General features: G+C 51.1%; 1 protein-coding gene across 4 annotated transcripts in view; it reads left to right on the top strand.

Annotated features, from left to right (window-relative positions):
- Window positions 1–21,114, top strand: part of CSMD2 (CUB and Sushi multiple domains 2) — a 291,426-nt gene that overhangs the window by 258,480 nt on the left and 11,832 nt on the right. For all 4 annotated transcript variants that reach the window (XM_062620680.1, XM_062620679.1, XM_062620678.1 and 1 more), the window contains 10 exons: window positions 760–933; window positions 1,757–1,930; window positions 4,708–4,881; window positions 5,754–5,942; window positions 8,319–8,492; window positions 10,457–10,639; window positions 16,103–16,279; window positions 17,091–17,270; window positions 18,467–18,640; window positions 19,447–19,620. In XM_062620680.1, the coding sequence (XP_062476664.1) occupies window positions 760–933; window positions 1,757–1,930; window positions 4,708–4,881; window positions 5,754–5,942; window positions 8,319–8,492; window positions 10,457–10,639; window positions 16,103–16,279; window positions 17,091–17,270; window positions 18,467–18,640; window positions 19,447–19,620 (1,773 nt within the window). The remainder of the gene's footprint in view (window positions 1–759; window positions 934–1,756; window positions 1,931–4,707; window positions 4,882–5,753; window positions 5,943–8,318; window positions 8,493–10,456; window positions 10,640–16,102; window positions 16,280–17,090; window positions 17,271–18,466; window positions 18,641–19,446; window positions 19,621–21,114) is intronic.

The raw sequence follows: 21,114 nt of genomic DNA, 5'->3' as shown, positions 1-21,114 counted from the left end.
CAAAGGTGGAAGTTTTTTCTCTCTAAATGCCAATAGAGACAGGAAGGTTCTCCTCCAGAATGGCAGCTCTCCCTTCCCTCCTGCCTCCTTTTGTTTCTAGAGATGCAAGTGCTGACTTCAGTGACAGATGTAGTTTTACCCCTGCTAAGCTCTTCAGGCAGCTCCAGGAGCACGAGCCTGACCTCGTTGTATCTCTTCAGTGTTATTGCCACCTAAATTCAGCCGACAGGATCTTGGCAATGCGCTGGGGTCAGAAGCACCCAGCGTGAGCCCTTGATTTCTTGCTGAGTGCAAAAGCTCCGGAGGGTTTGCAGGGCTTTAAGGTAGATAAAATAATGAGCTGGAGTTTGTGGCTGGGAGCTGCACCTGCAGGAGCTCCTTGCCAGGCTCCAGCTGCACCCACAAACCAGGGGTCGGGGGGGTGCCCTCTGTGGCTCTGGTCTCTGTCCTACAAATCATGGTGTGACACGAAGCTGGGTGGCCAGCGCTGGTGTTCCAGTTTCTGGTTGGAGATCCTGCGCCGTTTGTGGCTCTGCGGGAAGTCAGGCTTCCAACAATGGGTTAGTAATAGGAATATTCCCGTGTTAAAAACTTCCTGTGGGAAGACCTCCGGGCTGATTATCCATGTAACTGTTTGGTAAGCTTTCCTACCCCTCTCTGACTTGGGTAATAATTGTGGTGGTGTCACTGAGTGCATTGCTCTATAAAAACCACAGCTCCCTGCCTGCCCTCACGTCCTGTGCTTTGGATCTCTCCCAGTTATCTCCTGCGGAGACCTGCCGACCCCCCCGAACGGGAACAAGATTGGCACGCTGACCAGCTACGGGGCCACAGCCATCTTCTCCTGCAACACCGGCTACACCCTGGTGGGCTCCCGGGTGCGGGAGTGCATGGCCAACGGGCTCTGGAGTGGAGCAGAAGTGAGATGTCTGGGTACGTGTGGAGGATCCGGGATGGTGGGTGGGAAGGAGTCTTGGCTGTGCTTTGAGAGGGAGTAGGGATTTTAGGTGCTGATTCAAGAAGGAAGCTGAGTGAGGACTCAGCGCTACTGAAGCTGTAGAATCATAAAATCGAGCAGGTTGGAAGCACCTTTAAGATCATCAAGTCCAGCACTGCCAAGGCCACCACTAAACCATGTCACTAAGGGCATCATCTACACTGCCCCACTTCAAGGGGCAGTGACTCCAGGGCAGTGATAAAATCTAGCAGGTTGGAAGCACCTTTAAGATCATCAAGTCCAGCCCTGCCAAGGCCACCACTAAACCATGTCACTAAGGGCATCATCTACACTGTCCCACTTCAAGGGGCAGTGACTCCAGCACTGCCCTGGGCAGCCTGTTCTGATGCCTGAGCACCCTCTCAGTGAAGAGACTGTTATAATGTCCAGTCTAAACCTCCCCTGGCACAGCTTGAGGCTGTTTCCTGTTGTCCTGTCGCTTGTTACCTGGGAGAAGGGACCAAACCCCCTCTCACTACAACCTCCTGTCAGGCACTTGTAGAGAGCAGAAAGGTCTCCCCGTGGGCCTTCTCTTCTCCAGACTAAACAACCCCGAAGTAGATACAGTAAGGCAGCAGACTGATTCCTTACGTGCTCAGTAATGTGAGGTGTTCTGAGACCGAAGAGCTTTAAGAATGCTTTGTTGTTTCTGCTGCTGCTCCGGTTTCGTCTGTAAGTGCGGAGCCTGGAACTCGGGCTCCGGGTGGCGTGCGGTGCCTTCAGGAGCAAGCTCTGGTGACTCCTGTCTGCCTCCTGCAGCGGGGCACTGCGGTGTCCCCAGTCCCATTGTCAACGGGCAGATCAACGGCGAGAACTACAACTACCGCGGCAGCGTGGTCTATCAGTGCAACCCCGGCTTCCGCCTCATCGGCATGTCGGTGCGGATCTGCCAGCAGGACCACCGCTGGTCCGGGAAGACGCCTGTCTGTGTGCGTAAGTACGTTGTCCCGTTGCTATAGGCGGCCAGAGGACGAGCGCGTGTGAAGACGTTGTTGAGGGTCTGCACAGCCGGGCTGTGCCGGGTCGCTCTGCACCACGCAGGGAGTGTGCTGCACCGGGGTCCCTGGGGCTCGCGCAGGGGAGAGCTGAGGTGCGGCAGCAGTGGCAGCACTGCAGCTTTGGCTGCTTTACTTTTTTCCTCTGCTTTTTGAATTCCACTTCTCTTTCCTGTTTTCCAGCATAGAATGGTTTGGGTTGAAGGGACCTCAAAGCTCCTCCAGCTCCAACCCCTGCCACGGGCAGGGACCCCTTCCACTGGAGCAGCTTGCTCCAAGCCCCTGTGTCCAACCTGGCCTTGAGCACTGCCAGGGATGGGGCAGCCACAGCTTCTCTGGGCAGCTGAGCCCAGTGGAAGGTCTGGTGTCTGAGGAGACCACCCTTTATCAGGGTGAGGGGAGGTTGAAGGCAGATGTAGCCCCACCAAGCACTGCACAGTCACTGTTTTGAGACCTGTGCTCTGCGCGTCTGTCTCTCTCCTCCTCTGATCGCCAGTCACCTTGTACAACCTGCTCATTATCCTTCCACTAAATGAGCTAATGAAGTAAGTCTCTGGAGCATTTAGGTGTTAATAAGTTTAAGCATCTTCCTATCACTGGACGGTACAATCCATGCATTTTGTATCATGATTCTCCAGCTGTTTGCTTCCGATCTCTCCTGTCTGGTTTAGAGCTTTATGTGCTGAGGCACAATAATAACAGCAGGATACAAAGTGCAGAATGACCGATCAATGAATACACAGATTCCAGCCTAAAAATAACACACAGACTTAACTCATCAAGGTTAGCAGGGACTCCAGAACTTGGAGGATGTCTGTGATTCTGCACAAGCTTTTTAGGAAAAGAATTATTGGAAAGGCTGGCTCTGGGTCCGTCGGGAGGTTTGAATTTACTCTCATGTCTGAGGATGCTCTGTTGAAAAAAAAAATCAATTCACTTTTTCCTGCCTATATACACAGTAACCTTGGATCAGGAAATCATAGTGATGGGTCCCTCCTGCTGACAGGCAGATTGATGGAAATGCAGGATTTTCTAAACATCCATTTGCATGGCTCATCTTGTTTCTTTTGGGAGGGACCAAACCCATTAGAACCAAGGCAGTGAATGTTGCTCATCTGTATCTGTCTTCTGACAGCTGAACCAGAACAGGTTCCTTTGCTTGGCTCTGCTTTGTGCTGGCTCCTGGCTCGGGTACCTGAAGCCCACCAAGCCTTTGTGCAGAGATGTGTGGAGGTGTCTCATGTGCAGCAGCTGCCCTTGAAGTTACTGCGCTACATTAGGCCTTATGGATAACATAAATTTCATGTCATTAAAGCAGAGCACTGTTGGGCTTTGAAATTAGATGCCTGGAGGCTTTATTGCTTCTGAAGCAGCTCAGGACACTGTGTGTTAGCACATTATCATTTCCTATTGTCCTGCTATTTTCTCTTTAAGCCTGCTACAGTTGCTTCCTCTGTGTGAATGGGCCTTTTTAGTCCATGCCAGCTGTGGGGAGCCTTTTTTTCTGGGACAGAATCCATCACCTATTTCAAAGCATGTATAACCGTATTCAGAAGCACCTCGAAGAGTTTGACGTCTGCTTCCTGCAGCACCGAAAGGCTGGAGCACTTCATGTGTTTCAGACCTGTACCTGTCACCAGCTTGCATGAGGAATAAATTCCCATCCCTGTGGTACAGTCCAGCCCTGGCAGTCAAATGTGTTATGGATCTTTTGTGGGAATTACATCTTTCCCTCTAGCTCCTGGCTTTGGCAGCTGTACAGCAGAGCTGCTGGACTTCCACTGATGGACCATTACCCTGTTTCAGCGTGGCAGTGATCAATATTGCTTTGTCCTCTGCTGTCAGAAGATGTCACATTCCTTAAGCAGCCAAGAATCTCTGCGTGGCGTGTCCTGACTTCTCTTGTGTGCAGTGGAACTCGCTGCAAAGGCCTCTGGGCTTCGCTCATGGCAGGGGCTGCATCCTCCCTGCATCACCCATCTCTTCCCAGGTGCCAGCAGAGCAGCCCAGGCAAAACCACTGTGAATTTCCTTCTTGCCCGTGCTTACTGCTGCTCCAGCCTTTGCCTCTGCACCATCCCTGAGTGATGTCAGAGCAGCTTAGACCAGTTCCCTTTCACCCTCTACCTTGTCGCTGACCCACACTCACATCAACCACAGAAACAAGAACTACACAAACCCCTTATTTCAGGGATTTAGAAATAAAGGGTTTTCCCCAAAGTTCTGCAAACTTAAAGCAAGAAGATTGAAGCTTTTTAGGCCATCTGCAGGAAACCTGGTTTTTCTCATATTTTTCCTCTCTCTTAGCTCTTCCTGCAGGTGTTACTTTATACTGCAGTGAGCATACATCCGACTTACGCTAGGGAGAGGGAAGAAGACATCAGGTTTCATCACTCTGTGTGATGCCCAGGGTAATGTAAGGCACTAGATTAATAGCAGTAGCTGGGGTTTTTGAAGAGGAGCTCTAGGGATTTACAGTCTAAGTCAGTAGGATGCTGGCACTCAGCTGCTTAGAGTGGTTCAGGGAATTTCTTATGCCAGTAAAATGAACAAAGGTATCTGCTCTCAACTTGATTCAGTATTCCAACAGAACTGGCCACAAATCCTTGGTTGGTGTGAGTTTCAGGGTTGATTGGGGGGTGATCCCATTTCATGGGAATTATTTCCAATAGATAATCCAAACAAAAAACATAATATCTCTGGTTTTTAATTGTAGCCATCACTTGTGGCCACCCTGGCAACCCTGCCAATGGCTTGACCCAAGGGAACCAGTTCAACCTGAATGATGTGGCCAAGTTTGTGTGCAACACTGGGTACCGCCTGGAAGGAGCATCTCAGTCCCAGTGCTTGGCCAATGGACAGTGGAGCAGCAGCCTGCCCGCCTGTCGTGGTGAGTGTGTGCCTCTGCCCTGGATGGGGCACAGTGAACTCTCTTGGTTACTCTGGGTTTCTAAAGTCCTGCTTGACACCGTTGTAAATCCATGTAAAGCAAATGTCGTGGTTCCTCAGGGATGTACAGATGATGTTTGAGCTCTGTGGCCTGTGTAAATCTTATGCAACAAGCACGATTATCCTGTGGGCTTTACTCAGAGCTGTTACTGGACCCTGCTCAGCTGTGTGTAGAATCCCAGACTTGTTTGTGTTGGAAGGGACCTTAAAGCTCCTCCAGCTCCATGCCCAGCCACGGGCAGGGACCCCTTCCACTGGAGCAGCTTGCTCCAAGCCCCTGTGTCCAACCTGGCCTTGAACACTGCCAGGGATGGGGCAGCCACAGCTTCTCTAGGCAATGGGTATTGGTGCCTCACCACCCTCATAGTAAAGTGTTTCATCCTCCAAGTGAGTGTTGTAAGTGAGGAGGACACAAGGCTGTCAGGCCAGACCCTTAGCAGAGGTCACACTGGTAACCAGTTCACTCAAAGTAAACACCATGCTCTTTGTGCAGAGCCCTTTCTCCTTCTGGGCTGCCCTACTGCTTCCATTGGTGTTAGCACTCCAGTTCACTTGCCAGATTCCCTCCCTGCACTCCCTCCCTCTGTACTCCAATCCAGTATCTCTCGATACTGTTGCTGTGTCAGTCAAGAAATCAGTTATTCCTAGCTTGCAAGTCCCAGTTTGGGGCCAGAGAGCAGGGCTCTGCTGCTGAGCAGCCCCTTCACTTGTGGAATGTGCTTTGCGGTTTTCCCCTTTGCCTGCTCATTTTGGAGAATCCCTTGTTCTTTGTTACACCCTTTGTTTTGTATTTTTTTTGTTGTTTGTTTGCAGTCATAAACTGTACTGACCCCGGGCACCTGGAAAACAGCATCCGGCAAGTGCAGCCGAGTGGTCCTCACAGATTCAGCTTTGGAACAACTGTCTCATATCAGTGCAGCCATGGATATTACTTGTTGGGTACTCATGTCCTTACCTGTCAGGGGGATGGCACTTGGGACCGTGCCCTCCCACAGTGTCTTTGTAAGTTCTTTGGAATAATTCCCATCCACCACAGCTTTTCATCCCATGTAGTTCTCTGATGCTTAGCTGGACCCTTATGTGAGAAGTCTGGATCCAGAGCCCTTTGAAATCCATGGGAATCCTTCCGTCAGCATCAACGGCCTGTGGATCCTGCCCGCAGAAGGAAAGTTTGTGGTCTGAGGGAAGAAACGCTGTTAGAGATGGTTCCCTCAGCTCCCACCGAGTTTTTACTGGTTCTGTTCAGCTCCAGTGACAGTACTGGGGGGGATAGGGGCAGCAGAACTTCCGCAGCGCTCCTTCATGGGGAGCTGCATGCTGTTACCCTGAGGACAGGGCACGGCTGAGTTCCCATACACCCACCCATCCCCAAGGCTTATGGGGAGGGAAATGACAATGTGACAGTGAAATAAATGCAGCTTTGCTCTGCTGCAGAGCAGGTACTGAAGAGGATTTGCTTCCTGGCCCTTGCTCTGCATTTTTCCCCCTTTCTTACAGTATCCTGGCCCTTTCTGCCACTGGGGTTTGCAGATAACTGGGAGGTTCTGGGTGATGGTTTGGCTTAAGGGGTAGTTCCAGTAGGATACAAAGACAGGAAATACTTGTGGTGATAATACCCGGTCCATGCATTGTATGAAGGGTGTTGGTGGTGATGTCCCTGTCTTACACTGGGGGAAAGTGAGGTCCAGAGTGTGTTTAGAGTTGAAGTGGGGCTGCCCAGTGGCAGAGCAACCGCCAGCACAGCTCTTGTGTCCTGGAGACCAAAGCAGCTCTGAGCTCCTTACGTGGCATAACAAATCACTACAGCAATCGGAAATGGAGCCCCTGAAGTTCAAACCAGTGTAGCTGTTCCAAAGCCATGATTGTTTCTGTTTTCTCTTGTATTATCCTTCAACACCTAGTCATACACAGTAGCTCTCGGCACATTTTCCTTTCCTTTTGTTAGCAGCATGCCACCTTCTCACATCCGCAGCACCCTGCACAGGCCATGGGGAACTGACAAGTGATAACAGTGTGTTACCACAGCCACAGGGCTCCTGGGGGTAGTTACCTTCTAAAACCTGGGAGCGTGAGATCTCAGGCTCCCTTAGTCCACAGCTTTCCAGCTGAGTAAAAGGGATCTCCTTCCTTAAAATGCTGAGCATCCATTGACTTGCAGGATTTGTGGGCATTCTCAAAGCTTTGGAAGCTCAGGTCAGTTTTGCAACTGATGATGGGGATTCATGGGCTTAATAGTTTGGGGAAAAAAAGAGATACTTGCATGTCTGTTTTCTGTGTCAAGCTTACAATGTGCTCCGTGCTGAATCCCATAGCCCCTTACAGTGTGTAGAGCTGGGCACCTGAAATTGCCAGGCAGTCCCTAAAGCAGGAATTAAGAAGGCTGGTGCCAGACAAGCTGAGGTTGCAGATGTTGGCTCATGCCTGTTGCTGAGGAGGGAGTAAACCAGAGCTGATCCCCTCTGAGGAGTGGGAGAGCGAGCCCAGTAAGGACATGGGAGCAGAGCCGAGCGCATCGGAAGGAGCAGTTCTCCCCCTGTGTACATAAATCCTTTAAAAACCCTCAAATCAGCCCAGGTTTAAGCTTAGCTGACGCTGCTGGAGTATCTGTTATTAAATTGTTAGTTACAGTGTGAGTTTAAGTATTAGCTATCAAACCCATTTCCTTGCAAAGCGCCCTTGGTTTTAGTCACAGCTCTGCACCAGTATATTTCAACGCCCCCGTGCCCAAACATAGGCAAGCTCTTCTTTTTATTGAAGCATACATCATGTTTTCTACCTAATGCCAGCACTGGTATTTTTAGATTGTAGCAGAGGGAGAGAAGATATCCATTACTGATGCTTTCCTTCAGAAAGCAAGTGGTGCATGGTCTTTACACTGAGCATCCCCATCCAGACGTGTCTCACAGCCCGTAGATCTGTCAGTGTATTTGTCAACAGCCTCTCCCTGTCTCCGCTCTGATCACTGAGCTAAAGTAAACCTATTAATTATTGTTAGTGGTGGTATTTTACGAGCAGTGGTCGAGTGAGCAGTGCTCAGAATCTGCCAAGGGAATTTGCTCAGGTGTGACACGGCATCGATTGCAGCTCTGTGCTGCAGGACCTCATGCTGCCAGGGGTGGGAGGCCGTGTGCATGGAAATACTCGTGTTTAAGAAGGAGCCTGCAAAATGCCTGTTGGTGTCAAGACTGGGTGTCTGTGCACGGACCCCTGTCAGCTGGGACAGGATGAGCTCATGTCTGCAGAAGGGCTCTGAGGCAGACAGTGGCTTTACGCTGCCAAGACCCATGCAGCACCCTCAAACATGCAGTACCTTGCTGTGTACCTGCTGCATCGCACGCAGCTCCTCGTGGTTGAAGCTGTTGCCTCTGTCTCTTCCAGTGGTCTCCTGTGGCCACCCGGGCTCCCCACCCCACGCTCAGATCTCGGGTGACAAGTACACCGTGGGTTCGGTGGTGCGGTACAGCTGCCTCGGGAGGCGGACCCTGGTCGGCAACGCCACTCGCATGTGCCAGCTGGATGGGCGCTGGAGCGGGTCCCTGCCGCACTGCTCAGGTGAGGGGGGCTTTGGGAAGCACGGGATGGGGCGTTCCTGTCCTCCACTACCCCGTTTTGTGCTGTGAGCGGGCAGCCTGACGTTCCTCAGCTCTGCTGAGCTGCAGAAATAGCACAGGCTACACAGGGAGATTGTGGAAGAGTCTGAAAATCCTCACGTCTCAGCTCCTGCAAGCTGGGTGATAAACACTGGCAGAGTAAACCACTCAGCTTGCAAGATGAGAAATAACTCACTGCAGCAAATGTTTGTGGTGGGAGGTGTCCTGCAGCCTGCTGCTTTACACCTTTCTCCATGCAGGGTCTGTAAAGGATGAATGTATCTAACACAAAAAATTTGGTCCTTGCATCATGCGTGCAGCATCTGACCACCTTTCTCATGCATTCCAATAAAAGCCAAGCCTTCCTGAAGTCAGGGTGCTGGGATCTCCCCTGATGGCCTCCACAAGAAGGGGTGCAGGATGCTGTGCAGAGCCCTCGTTGTGCCATCCCGTCGCTTGTTCCTTGGAGAGCATGGGGCAGATGAAAGAACTTTGCTGGAGCAAAGCATTTGGGACAAGTGTTAATTTTTAATTATGCCGCTTAGATTTAGCAGCTCCACTTGACCAAGTTTAACCTCTGCTGTGGAAGGGAGAAGGAAATCAAGCAGCCATCCTCCCATTTGGAAGCTGTCTCTGCAGGCTCCTTGAGCTGTAGCTGCTCGGAAGGGTTTTCTGCTCTAATTCGTGCTTTTCCCCATGTGGTTTTCACTGTCTCTCCTGTCAGCTTTGGGGGTGGAATTTTGGAAACATTCAGTGTTACTCTGACTCGTTCCTACTGACATGTGTTGTGTGGGATTTTTCTGAATGACTTCGTGGAGGCAGCTATAGACCAAGGCTGGTGGCATTTGACAGCCCCTCTCTGACTTGGGGCCAGGTGAATGCTCAGAACCTCTATTTCCACCCAAGGGCTTGGGAAGAGGCTCCTCTTTTACACCAAACTCAGGCAATACAGTGACAAAAGCAGTGAAGAGGCAGAACACAGCTCTGCTCATCTACTGCCAAAGGTTCTCCGTTGTCTGCGGAAGGTCCCACGGTGTGACAGCAGCTTTTGCAAGATGAAACAAAAGACTTTGATGTAAGTCATTATGTGAAAGGAAATGCTGAACCTGGAGCAGTCTCCCCCTTCTCTTTACAAACAAGCACATTCCCTAGATGATGGATGCACTCATTATGTTTTATATTACACATAACACTGCAAAGGCTGTACCTGCAGCAAGGCACAGAAGGTCCAGGAGCCAGGAGCTTCATTACCAGCTGCAGGAGAGACATAGTCTTTCCTGGCTTGGGGGAGGATGTGCTTACACAGATCGTTAGCAAGGAAGCCAAGAGCAGGCCTGCACGGTGTGAGCCCGTGTCAGGCCCCGGGGACGTGGGCATTTCTCCAGCCTGCTGCAGAGCACCCCTGCGAGGCGTCCGCTGCAGCTGCTGCCTCCCTCCTGTCCCCGCACTCCCCGCCAGCAGCTCCGAGTGCTCACAACTTGTACGAGCGGATGTTTCTCAGCTGGATCCCTCCTGCCTCGGTGTCCAAACCCAGCAGCTTCCTGTTCTGCAGATACAAGAGGGCGTGCTGAGGTGGCTGGGAACGTGTCGTAATTCCTGCTTGGAGGGGAACCATGCACATGACTGATGCTGGCAGTGGAGCTGCTGCCTGCTGGAGCAGCTGCTGCAGAACGCTGGTGAGGGCTCCATCTTGAGATGCAGGAGTTATGGCCGTGTTTTCCAGGCAGCGTAAAACCAGCAGGCTCCTGGGGTCGGGGGCTGTTTCATCTGGAGCTTCCCCACTGCTGAGGGCCAGGCAGAGGTGAATGCAGTCAGTCACAGTCCAAGCCTCTGCGCTGGCCCCCTGAGCACATGCAGTTGAGAGGGAAGAAGAGACAAGCCCCGTGACTTGCTTACTCTGCTGATACCGTGCTCTCTTCTTCACAGGAGGCAGCCAGGGCTTGTGTGGAGACCCAGGGATCCCCTCTCACGGCATTGGGCTGGGAGATGACTTCGACGTGGGCAGCGTGGTCCGGTTCAGCTGTGAGCCCGGCTACGTGCTCCGGGGTTCATCCGAGAGGTCCTGCCAAGCCAACGGCTCCTGGAGCGGCACTCAGCCGGAATGCGAAGGTACTTTCCCAACCCCACATCCCCTTCCTGTGTCACTGCCTGTCCCCAGCCTTCCCGCAGAGTCGATTGTCAGGGACGGCCTGGTGCAGTGAGAATAATGCTGTTGTTCGTCGTGTCCTCCAAATGCTGCGTGTGTCGAGGAGCCTCAGAGTTCCCCTTTCCAAGCACGTGCAGGTCACATCTCACAAGGGCCTTTTTCAGTCTAGAGGATGTGCCACGTTTTTGCAAGGGTTTCAGGCCATTCAGGTTCGTGCCAACATCTGGGCTGAGATGGAGAGTAGGAAGAGCTGTTGGGATCTGGTCCTCACGTCCAGTCATCCCCAAGTCCAGGGGCTCGCTGCAGGAATCGCGTCTCTTGGTCTACATCATGTATCCAGGTTGATGATCGGAAATGCTCCAGTTTGGCCTAAAGCCTGTGGGTATCCTGGACTAATTCAGTATCACTTTATTGAGGAAATTCAGCAGAATGCGAAATGCCAATAGCTTCACATCTCTGATAGAGCTGGAACTGGCCCATGCAGGAGTCATTTACCCTAAGCAGAAATGCAAAATGCAAATTATAATCCAGTAAGCATATTTTAGTATTTGAAAGCCCCAAACCCCTTATTTTTCCATTTGAAGGAATCAAGTAAGACCCTACAATCCAATCTAATAATCCCCCAGCTGGATTCTCTGAGCTCTGCTGCTCGCTGCGGCTGTTACAGAAAAGCATTTAAAAACAAACTGGGGAAAGAACAAAAGCTGCAGTGAAGTGGGTACCCAGGGCAAGGAGGCCTGGGCAAGTGCTTCTCTCCAGCTGCTTCAAAAGCTAAAAGCTCAGAGTTTATAAACGAATTGGAAATACATTCCAAATTGATGGAGCTCTTGATTGAAAGGACACTAAATCATGTTATTAATACACTCGGGTCTTGGGTTTTCTCCGTTCTCTTGTTCTTTCAGTGGAAAGGCTCTGTTCATTAATCTCAGGGGAAATAACCCATCAGGTTTCCGGAGGCAGCAAGATACAGATCCCTGGAAGAATTTTTTTCATTCTTTATGCATAATAATAACATCATACCTATAATGTAGTCGTTTAATGTTAAGTGCTGACTGGCCAATATAGAGAAGTAATTCACAGTGATAAACCATGTGCTGGGCTTCTCATTTGTATTCACAGCGAGTCTCAAGCACTACAAGGCGGTGTTCTGCTGCACTTGGTTATATTCAACACTCTGCAGCAGGTATTTGTAGGAGAGGGAGAGGAAAGATTAATTTGGGGATTGAATTCAGGGCAGTTGAAGATGAAGCTGGAGTGCCCAGGCAGGTGCTTGGAAGGAATGGCATGGAAAGCTCCGGCACAGCCCAGAGCCACTCAGCTCCTCCGTGGTGCCTTAGGTCTGTGACTCAGCCACTTGTTTGCTGCTCGTGTTTGAGGCAAATCAGCCCTGATGGGGCTCCACAGGTCGCTGGCACCCGCCTGCCCAGGGGATTCGGTGCAAATTGCTCTGCAGATTTGCTGCTGGGGGAGCACGGAGGGGCTCAGCCCCGACACGGACCCACGGCTGAGGAGCCCTGGCAGACAGAGGACGTGGTGCAAATCCCACAGCATAAACAGGGGAGAGGAGCTGCTCTCCCCATTGCAGAGCGAGCGAGCGTGCTGCTCTCATAGCTTCAACCACAAAGCCTCTGCTTGACTTCTGAGTCAAGGGGCTGATGTTTGACCGTCTCTTCCTGCCCCAGGACCAGTCCAGCTCCGATCGTGCAGGTGGGAGCAGCAGACTTATTGGAGGGTCACCTTGACGCTCATGGGCTCTTAATCCCAGTGCCTTTTACCCACTAGAACATTGGTGAAGAAATCCAAAGGGGTAGGCAAGCAGGGAGAAGTCACAACTGATTTTTCCAAACCGTACAAATGGTTTGGAAGTGAGTTAATTGCAGGGACTCCTTCTGGGACTCCTGCTCCAGTCTGGTTTATAGCTCTGGTTTTGTTGTCCCCAGTAAGAGCAGCTTCCCAGGCCTCATTTGTTTTAATTTACAGCAAGCTTTTAAAGTGTAAGTGAAATTTTAGATGCTTTTTTCCTTCTTTCTTCTTCTTCCTGATGCCCATCTGTGCTCACTGAGGGGCAGAGCAGGAGTGGGGCTCATCAGTTGCACTCTGCTGTGCTCCCTGCTTCTCTGAGAACTTGAGCAGAGTGTTTGCTTTTATCATGTTTATTGTTTCTCCAAGTGAACTAAAACGGCATCCAGAATGAGGTGGGATGGGATGGGGCTCTGGCTGCTCTTTGGCAGCTTCAGCAGACAGAACTGTGCTTGTTTTAAGTGATAACACTGGGAAAAGAATCTGCGTTTTGTCTCGTTCCCATTTGACTGCTGAGGACACGGGAGGTGGCAAGGCTGGGATTTGGGTCTAAACTGCTTTTTCCTTTCTCTGTCTGCATAGTTAGGTGGGTTACGAGTTACTGGTTAAATTAAACAGCATGGAAATTACCAGCCCTGAAGCAAAGGCTTTGAAACTCCAAAGGCTCTCAGCTGTGTCTTACTCCAGCAGGAGGTGGTGCCTGATGTGTCAGACATCATTAGGAGAGGGTTTCAGATGGCAGCAGAGCCCCAAAGAAGTACCACTGGTAATAAAGATTAGGTCAGAGGAGGGGAGCATGCAGAGGACACCGTATCACACACCACCTCGAGCGCAGTCAGATGTGCACTGATAGCAGTCATGAGCCTTCAGCTTTTCCCTGCTGCAGTTCCTGAGGAGCAGGGCTTGCTGCTCCTTGCAGAAATGTGCCTTCTCTTGGCAGTGGGTGAAAGAAGGGCCCTGAAACAAGCCCCTCGCATGGTGTTCAGGGAGGAATTTGCTGGGCAGGGCTGGGGGAACTGAAAGCATAGAGTGGGTAACAGCACTTGCCCCTTGCCCTGCTCTGGATGATGCTGCTGTGGATAATGGGGAGAGCTCAGTGGCCTCATCTGACCATACCCTGAGCATCACTGGTTCTGAGCTGAACAGGGCGCAGAGAAATTCCCTGCTCCCAGCAGTTTCTCACTATAAAACATGTAGGAAAAAAGCAAAGGATGGCAAGGGGCGAATCTTAATGAGCTTTTTCAGAAAAAAAGGCTGTGTGGACTGGAATGAAATGAATTATTGCTGAGCTCTGGAGCACCTCTGAGCCTTGTGATGTTTTATATAGCAGAGACCACTTTGTAGCTTCCCAGCTTCCCCCCAGCAACATCAGGATCACAGGGAGCAGCTCTGGCTGTCCTCGGTGGGGAGTTCTATAGCAATCTCTTAAGTTCCAGGGATGCCTGAAATAGCTCAGTGGGGTTTGGCATTGTAGGAGTGCCTGGTGGTGCACCGTAGCTTGGCAGAGGTCTGTGCTGGTGCACTACAGACTGTCTTGGGTCTTTGGCACGGATGGGGATGTGTGTGCTGGCTGGGGTGTGAAGGGTCTGGTCCCCTTTGGTTTCTCTGTTGGGTCTTCTGCAGCGTGCAGAATCCAAGCCCTGGGTGAGGGGATGGGATTGGATGGGTCGGGTCTCAGCACTGTGCACTCCCTGCTGCAGCAGAGAGTCCAACCTCCCCTGTCACATCAGTCGGTTCAGCTGAGCATCGCTCCTGCAGCCCTGCCCTGGTAAAGCAGCAGCAACTCGCAGAAATCCCCATCTGATGTCGCTGATTTTCACATCATTTTCTTCAATTTTGACTTCGGTTTAAATGTGATTGGGTTTGAGATTTGTAAGGAGATGGGAGTGGGTATGGCCGTGGGACTTCAGGCTCTTTAGGATTTATGCCCTGTTCAAAAACCAGAGCTAAATGCAGTTTTCTTGGGGCTTGATTCATTTTACATCCGCCACTGAAGCCAAAGGGAATTATTCACCCCCTTACTGCTCACTTGTGTGATTAAATCCTATTTGTATTTAAATTACGATTTTAAAAGTTCAAACCTTTCATCCTTACATTTATGGCTGCTTTTATACCTACCCTGTACAGGTCACAGCTGATGCACACTGCAATTAAACCATTCCCATGAGTCCCTCTAGTCACAAAAATCGTATTTTCGGGTCATCTGCGTGTGTTTGGCCCCATGCACAAGCAGAGGAGGTTGGGCAGGAGGGAACGTATGAGCAGGCAGGGAAACAGTAGTTTAGAGCTTTTTGTGAGTTGATAGACTGACTTTTATCCCAGCATCTCTTGGAAATGACACCGTGTATCACAGAGACGTTGGCTGCAGGAGAGATCTGTAACAAGAGCGCACCTCGGATGATGGCAGAGCCATGCAGAGCTTATGTGCACACAGTCCAGAATGGTTATTAGCTTCCTCCTGTCAGACAGATATGCCTGCAACAAGCTCCTCTGTTAACAGGCTGTCAGCAAACTAAGCAACAAGGCAGAAGAAGACTCTCCTTGCGTTGGTGGCCTCTGCTCATTGCTTCCCTGCTGTGGCGTGAAGCTGCATCTCCGCATGGAGCGTAGCTGGGAATACTGCAGGGTTGTGGCAGGGAGGGCAGGGGTGGCTCACCCTCTGCATGCACAGGCCGGTGCTCCGCAGGGCTTGTGGCATTTTGCTGGGGAGGGGTGGGATTGGAATTTCCTTGTCAAAGAGCTGGGATCTGTGGTTTAAGCCTTGCCTTGTTCATGTGATTTTCTTCTGTGTCCTGCAATTTCAGAGTAAATGAGGGTGGGTGCAATTACTGCAGGTGCTTATTTTGTCATGACAGGGCTTTGTGCACCGGCATTCACTGCCATGCCTTTTTATTGCTGAGGTACTTTAGGCATAAAACTTGGGCACTGACAAACCTGTAATTGTATTCCCACAACATTCTCCCTCCTCTGAAAGCATAATTGGCTGTAGCTGGGCAGGGAGCAGTGCCACAGTGGGAGATCATCAGGCTCCCTTCCTGCTTCCATTCCTTTGAATTTTACAAAGCTGTTGGCTTTGTGAAGGGGCCAGAGGCAAAGTGGCTCACTGGGGTCCAGGCTTCCAAACTCCTGGAAGATGGAAGGACTCCAGGCTTGGCCCCCGCCTGCTTTAGGAAGCCGTAGGACCAGATGTGATATTGAGAGCTGGGATAAGACCCTGGAAAAAATGGGCCCAAGTTCTTCCTGCAGCCTGGAGGAGCAGGAAGAGGTCACTCCCAGGCTGCTTGGTGGTGAGCTGCAGGATCCGTGCGGGAGAGGAGCAGGGCTGGTGCTTCGGGACTGACCGGCTGCAGGGACGGAGCTCTGATTTCAGTCCCCTGGCCAGGATGGTGCACGGAGCTTTGGGACTTGCTGCCTGCCAAAGCAGAGCCCTGCTCCAGGCTGGCCAGTGGTGTTTGGGATCCTGTTGGACTGGCATAGCTTATTTTCCATGGAATAGCGTGTTCTGTCTGAGCTGATCCAGGGGCTTTGCAGCTAATCTCACTTTGATTGAGAGCAGTCCATTGCAGGGTGAAAGCCTTGTCATTTGCTTTGGGGGTGTTTTACGACTTTGCCATTCTGCTTTCTAGTGATATCCTGTGGGAATCCAGGAACCCCCAGCAACGCCAGGGTTATATTTAATGACGGCCTGGTCTTCTCCAGCTCCATTATCTATCAGTGCCGGGAAGGCTACTACTCCACGGGAGTGCTGAGCAGGCACTGCACGGTGAACGGGACGTGGACTGGGACCAGTCCAGAGTGTACAGGTGAGCACTGGGATGATTCCTGGAAGATGAGGTGAGTGATGCTGCCAGGCTCCAGGGACGGCTTGTCAGGGCACGTTGGATGCTCGCTGTAGATGTGCACACACACGTGTGTGATAAGGAGCTCTGTTAAACTGACAGCAGCTAAAACTACCTCAGCCTGCAGCCTCTGCAAGTACCTAATGGAAAGCTCTTGCTTTGGGTTTGTTATTTTCCAGTTGGATGAAGGGAGCGCTGTAATAACCTCATGAGTAAATGTCAGCCTGCCTGGAGGGGCTCTGTGGGGCTGCTGCTGAACGTGAGCACTCCTGCCTGCTGGCACTGGGACACGTGTGGGCAGAGCCTCTGCTCAGAGCTCCCAGTGAGCGCGTCGTGTTTCCTCATGGCTCCCACCCACAGGTGCCTGCAGCAGGAATGTGGGTGATGGAAATGTGGTCTTACACAAGAGACAGTAACTAGGGCAGAGAGAGGGATGCCATTGGCAAACTCTCTTCCACCTAGCCCAGATCTGACCCAGGTTTTCTTTAATGTTTCATGTGTGTCAATACTTCATCTTGCAAGGGCTTGTTGTGCCATTAAGACCACTCTTTGGTCCACTGGGTAGAAACAGTTTTCTCCCTATGCTGTAGCCCAGCCTGCTCCATAGCTAGTGCTACTCTGCACATCTTCTGTGCAACAAATACTTCCTTCTCCATGATGAGGGGGTTACATCCTGCATTGAAACACTGAGAACCCTCAGGTTTGTACTTATTGCAGGTCTTAGAAGTGTGAGACAAGGGATGATCAGCCAGAAATGCTTCTTTTTCTTTGGCAGTGATCAACTGTGGTGACCCTGGTGTGCCAGCCAATGGCATTAGGCTGGGCACTGACTTCACCTACAATAAAACTGTGGTGTTCCAGTGCACGCCTGGCTATATGATGGAGTCAGACAGGGCATCCTCTCTAACCTGCACGAAAGACCGAACCTGGAATGGCACCAAACCTGCCTGCAAGGGTAAGATTGGTTGTTTTCAGTATCGGAGGATACAAGTTTTACAGGCCACAGACTTCTTGTAACTTGGAACACGGTGATAGGCAGCAGCTACTGCAGCGTGCCTGGAGCCCACCTGCTTGTTGCTTGGTCTTGTCATTCAGTCTGTCCCCTGTGTTTATGGCACTTGCACAATTTCCTCAGCATAGCATGAACACCTTGCTGTCTTTAGGTCTATCAGTAATCACAGTGTGCCTGGGAAGGAAGAATTGCTGTTATCCCTGTGATAGGGAAGGGAAAGTGAAGCACGGAGAGCAAAGTGACTTACTCTGTGCTAAACCCCAGATCAAACTCACGTGAAAGACTGTGTTTTGCAAGCAGCCACTTTGTGGCATCCTCCAGAAGTCTGAAAGTTATTTCTTCCAACTCCTTTCATTATTTCTCAGTTCTGAGATTGCGTCTGTAGTTCAGCGATAGGAAATGGAAATAGTAGAGCAGTGGCAGGACAGGCTGGATCTCTTTCGTAAGTGTTTTACCCACAAAGCGTAGATAAGAATTGTAGCAGCGTCTCTGTACTTCTTTGGCAGTCTGGAAAATTCACCTGTCATGATTCTGATATAACTACAGACCACACAGAAACTTCCAAATACACTCCAGAGCCTGTAAAGAGCAATTCTTACATTCCTCTTTCATCCTCTCCACTGAGCTAATGTTGCAGGAATAATGCAGAATGGGGCCAGGGTCTCATTTGGAGGCCAGGCCAATTTGCATGAGCTGAGCATCTTTCCCAGTGCTCCCCTGAGCTGGAATGCAAAGTGCTGCAAAAATGTCACCTCAGAACGCCCTAGAGCGGATGAAATACAGACTGGTTGTTGATTCAGCTGCTAATCTGAAGCTCAGCCGGGTTGTCCAAAGTGTATGAATCTTTCAAGACATCTTAGATGAGTTTTCACACTGAGTCAGAGTAGATTCTTGCCTTGAAATGAGCACTGACTCAGAAATCTGCCTTGGAGATTTGGGGTGTGGCTAAGTCCAGACTTCAGAGTGAAATCATGGGGTTTACAGCTGGAAAACTCTGTTCAGCCCCTGCTAGGCCAGTGCCAGTGATGCTCTTGTCCTGAGAGCAGGAAGTAACTTAGATCCTAGGTGGATTTGCTCGATAGTGGAAATAACGGTGCTGAGAAGTGACGAGAACTGACGAGCTTTTGTTTTTCCTTCAGCTATCACCTGCAAATCCCCACAAGCCATTCCCAATGGGAAAGTGGTGGGCTCGGACTTCAGCTGGGGCTCCAGTGTGAGCTATGCCTGCCTGGAGGGGTACCAGCTCTCCCTGCCTGCCGTGCTGACCTGCGAGGGGAACGGGACGTGGAGCGGGGAGATCCCTCAGTGCTTCCGTGAGTAGGCAGCCACCAGCATTCTCATGCATGAACTGGGTGCAGGGCTGTGCTTTAAACCCATTTGGTTGCCCTCTCTTTGACATCTCTGGTCTCCATCTTGCGTGTTCCTGTCCACCAGGCATCTTTACAACTGGTTGTTGGTCCGTGTATCTCCCCGGTGACTGAGTCTTCTGCAGTCACAGCTCTTGAAAGTGCCAGAGGCCATAGGAAAAAGAACTTTGGCAAAAGGCACTGTGTTGTTGCAGCAGAAGTTGGGAATGTTTTGTGAAGGCAGAGCTTTGGCCGGGTGAAACCTGTGTGCTTGATACAATAGCTAATGCAAAAAAATAGTTAAATGTCTTGTGATGATAAACGCAGATTGGAGTTTCTTCTCTAGGCTGAATGGCTGGCAGCTGCACAATAGCCATTTTCATATTAAATCATACAAAGCCCTCACTGTGTTCCTTGCACCTTTCCCTGGATCTTGTATAATTAGTGGGCTTTCTGTGTGACACGGAACCCTCCAGTAATTTGACATCGTGCAATTAGAGATACATTTTAAAGCTAAGCATGCTGTTAGGGAAAAAAAGAAAGAAAAAAGATGGGGAAGAAGGTGGAAGTTAATGAACAGGAATTGACAAAAAGGGAGAATTACAAGGAAAGTAGCCAGCAATGCCTTCTGCCGCGGCTAATCCCCTGGGCAAGCACAGAGCTTGATGACAGGGAGTGGTAAGGTTTGGCCCATTAATAGACCCATCATTAGCTTATTAGCATGGCTCGGTCTTGCGGAGGTTCATCGCAATCCGCTTGTCTGCCTGTTGCAGCTGTGTTCTGCGGTGATCCGGGGATACCGGCTCAGGGCAGGAGGGAGGACAGAGGCTTCACGTACCGCTCCTCCGTGTCCTTCTCCTGCGCAGCCCCGCTCGTGCTGGTGGGATCAGCCCGGAGGTTCTGCCAGTCCGACGGGACGTGGAGCGGGACCCAGCCCAGCTGCATAGGTAAGGGGAGACCTCTCTGTCGTGAAGAGAGCCCTGGGCGGTCACCTCGCTTCTCCGTCTGTAGCAAAACTGGGTTTCATTCGTGGGCTTGCAGAAGTGAGCACTTGCTCCCCCTGAGTTCAGAATGCACAGGGGTGATGTTTGAGGCTTGCTGCTTCAATTCAGTGCCTGTCGCCATCATTCCTGCCCCTCATTGGTGGTCAGTACCCCAGGGCGTCCAAGGAAGAAGATCTCCTCCCTGTTCCTGCTCAGCACTTTCCTTGGCCAGCCAGTGGGCAAAGAAGTGTCTCTGCAGGACTTCCAGATTAACACTTGCAGCCTGGGCTGCAAGGTGTGAGGGCTGCTGGCTGCGCAGTGCTGGGCTCTGTGCTGCTTCCAGGCTTCCTTGGGAACCTCCAACCCATGGATAGCAGCAATGGGGCTGAAAATGCAGTTTGGCCACATTCTTCAGGTGCCCGTTTTCTGGGGCTTCCAGAACCCTTTGGAGCCCCAGGGAAGTTTATAATCATAATGAGTCACAGCATTTTTCACTTGTTTAAACCTCTGGCTGCACTCTTGAACTCCATGGCTCCTGTGGAGATAAACTGCATGGGCTGTGTGCTGTCACCTGAACTGTGTGCCTGAACACCACCATCATCCCTTCATGGGGGCCCTGGGGGCAGAAACACATCTCCAGCTCTTCTCTGCCTTTCAACCACTCCAGCTCATCTCAGTACATCACCAGTTAGAGGAATGTGAAAAGACTCGTGGCCGGGACCTCCACGTTCCCAACTGATTTCACTGGGAGCTTTCTCACGCACAAAGAGTTGGGAGCACCTGCCTAGTGTTGTAAATACTGGCTTTAAATGATTCATCACTTACTTGCAAATCCTTCCAGTACCTAAAGGGTCTGACAGCAAAGCTGAAGGGGGACTTTTTACAAGGGCCTGTAGGGACAGGCCAAGGGGAATGGCTTGAACCTGCCTGAGGGGAGACTGAGATGAGCTCTGAGGCAGAAGCTCTTCCCTGGGAAGGTGCTGAGGCGCTGGCACAGGGTGCCCAGAGAAGCTGTGGCTGCCCCATCCCTGGCAGTGCTCAAGGCCAGGTTGGACACAGGGGCTTGGAGCAAGCTGCTCCAGTGGAGGGGTCCCTGCCTGTGGCAGGGGTTGGAGCTGGAGGAGCTTTGAGGTCCCTTCCAACCCAAACCAGCTGTCTGGGATTGAAGCCAGTAAATACAGCTGTTCATGCTGCTGCTGAAACACACTTACAATTTGTCTCCCTAAAACAAACTATGAGCAGGGAGAAGACTCAGGTGTCTACAAAACCTTAACCCGCAGAGTCAGTGCTGACACAAGCAGCTGAACACAAAGTGTTGTATTTATTCAGATCTCACCCAATTTTGAGATCCATTAGACTACCAGAGCTGCAGACCCCCCAGTGCAGCCAGCTCTGCCCTCCACCCTCTGCCATCCATCACCTGCTACCTCGTCCAGCGAGGGGGCTCTTTATCTATTG

Source organism: Pezoporus occidentalis, unplaced genomic scaffold (genome assembly GCF_034315485.1).
Source record: "Pezoporus occidentalis ecotype Australia unplaced genomic scaffold, CSIRO_AGI_Poc_V1 ctg223, whole genome shotgun sequence".
In the NCBI taxonomy this organism is placed as follows: Eukaryota; Metazoa; Chordata; class Aves; order Psittaciformes; family Psittacidae; genus Pezoporus; species Pezoporus occidentalis.
This window is presented reverse-complemented; position numbering and strand designations above follow the sequence as displayed.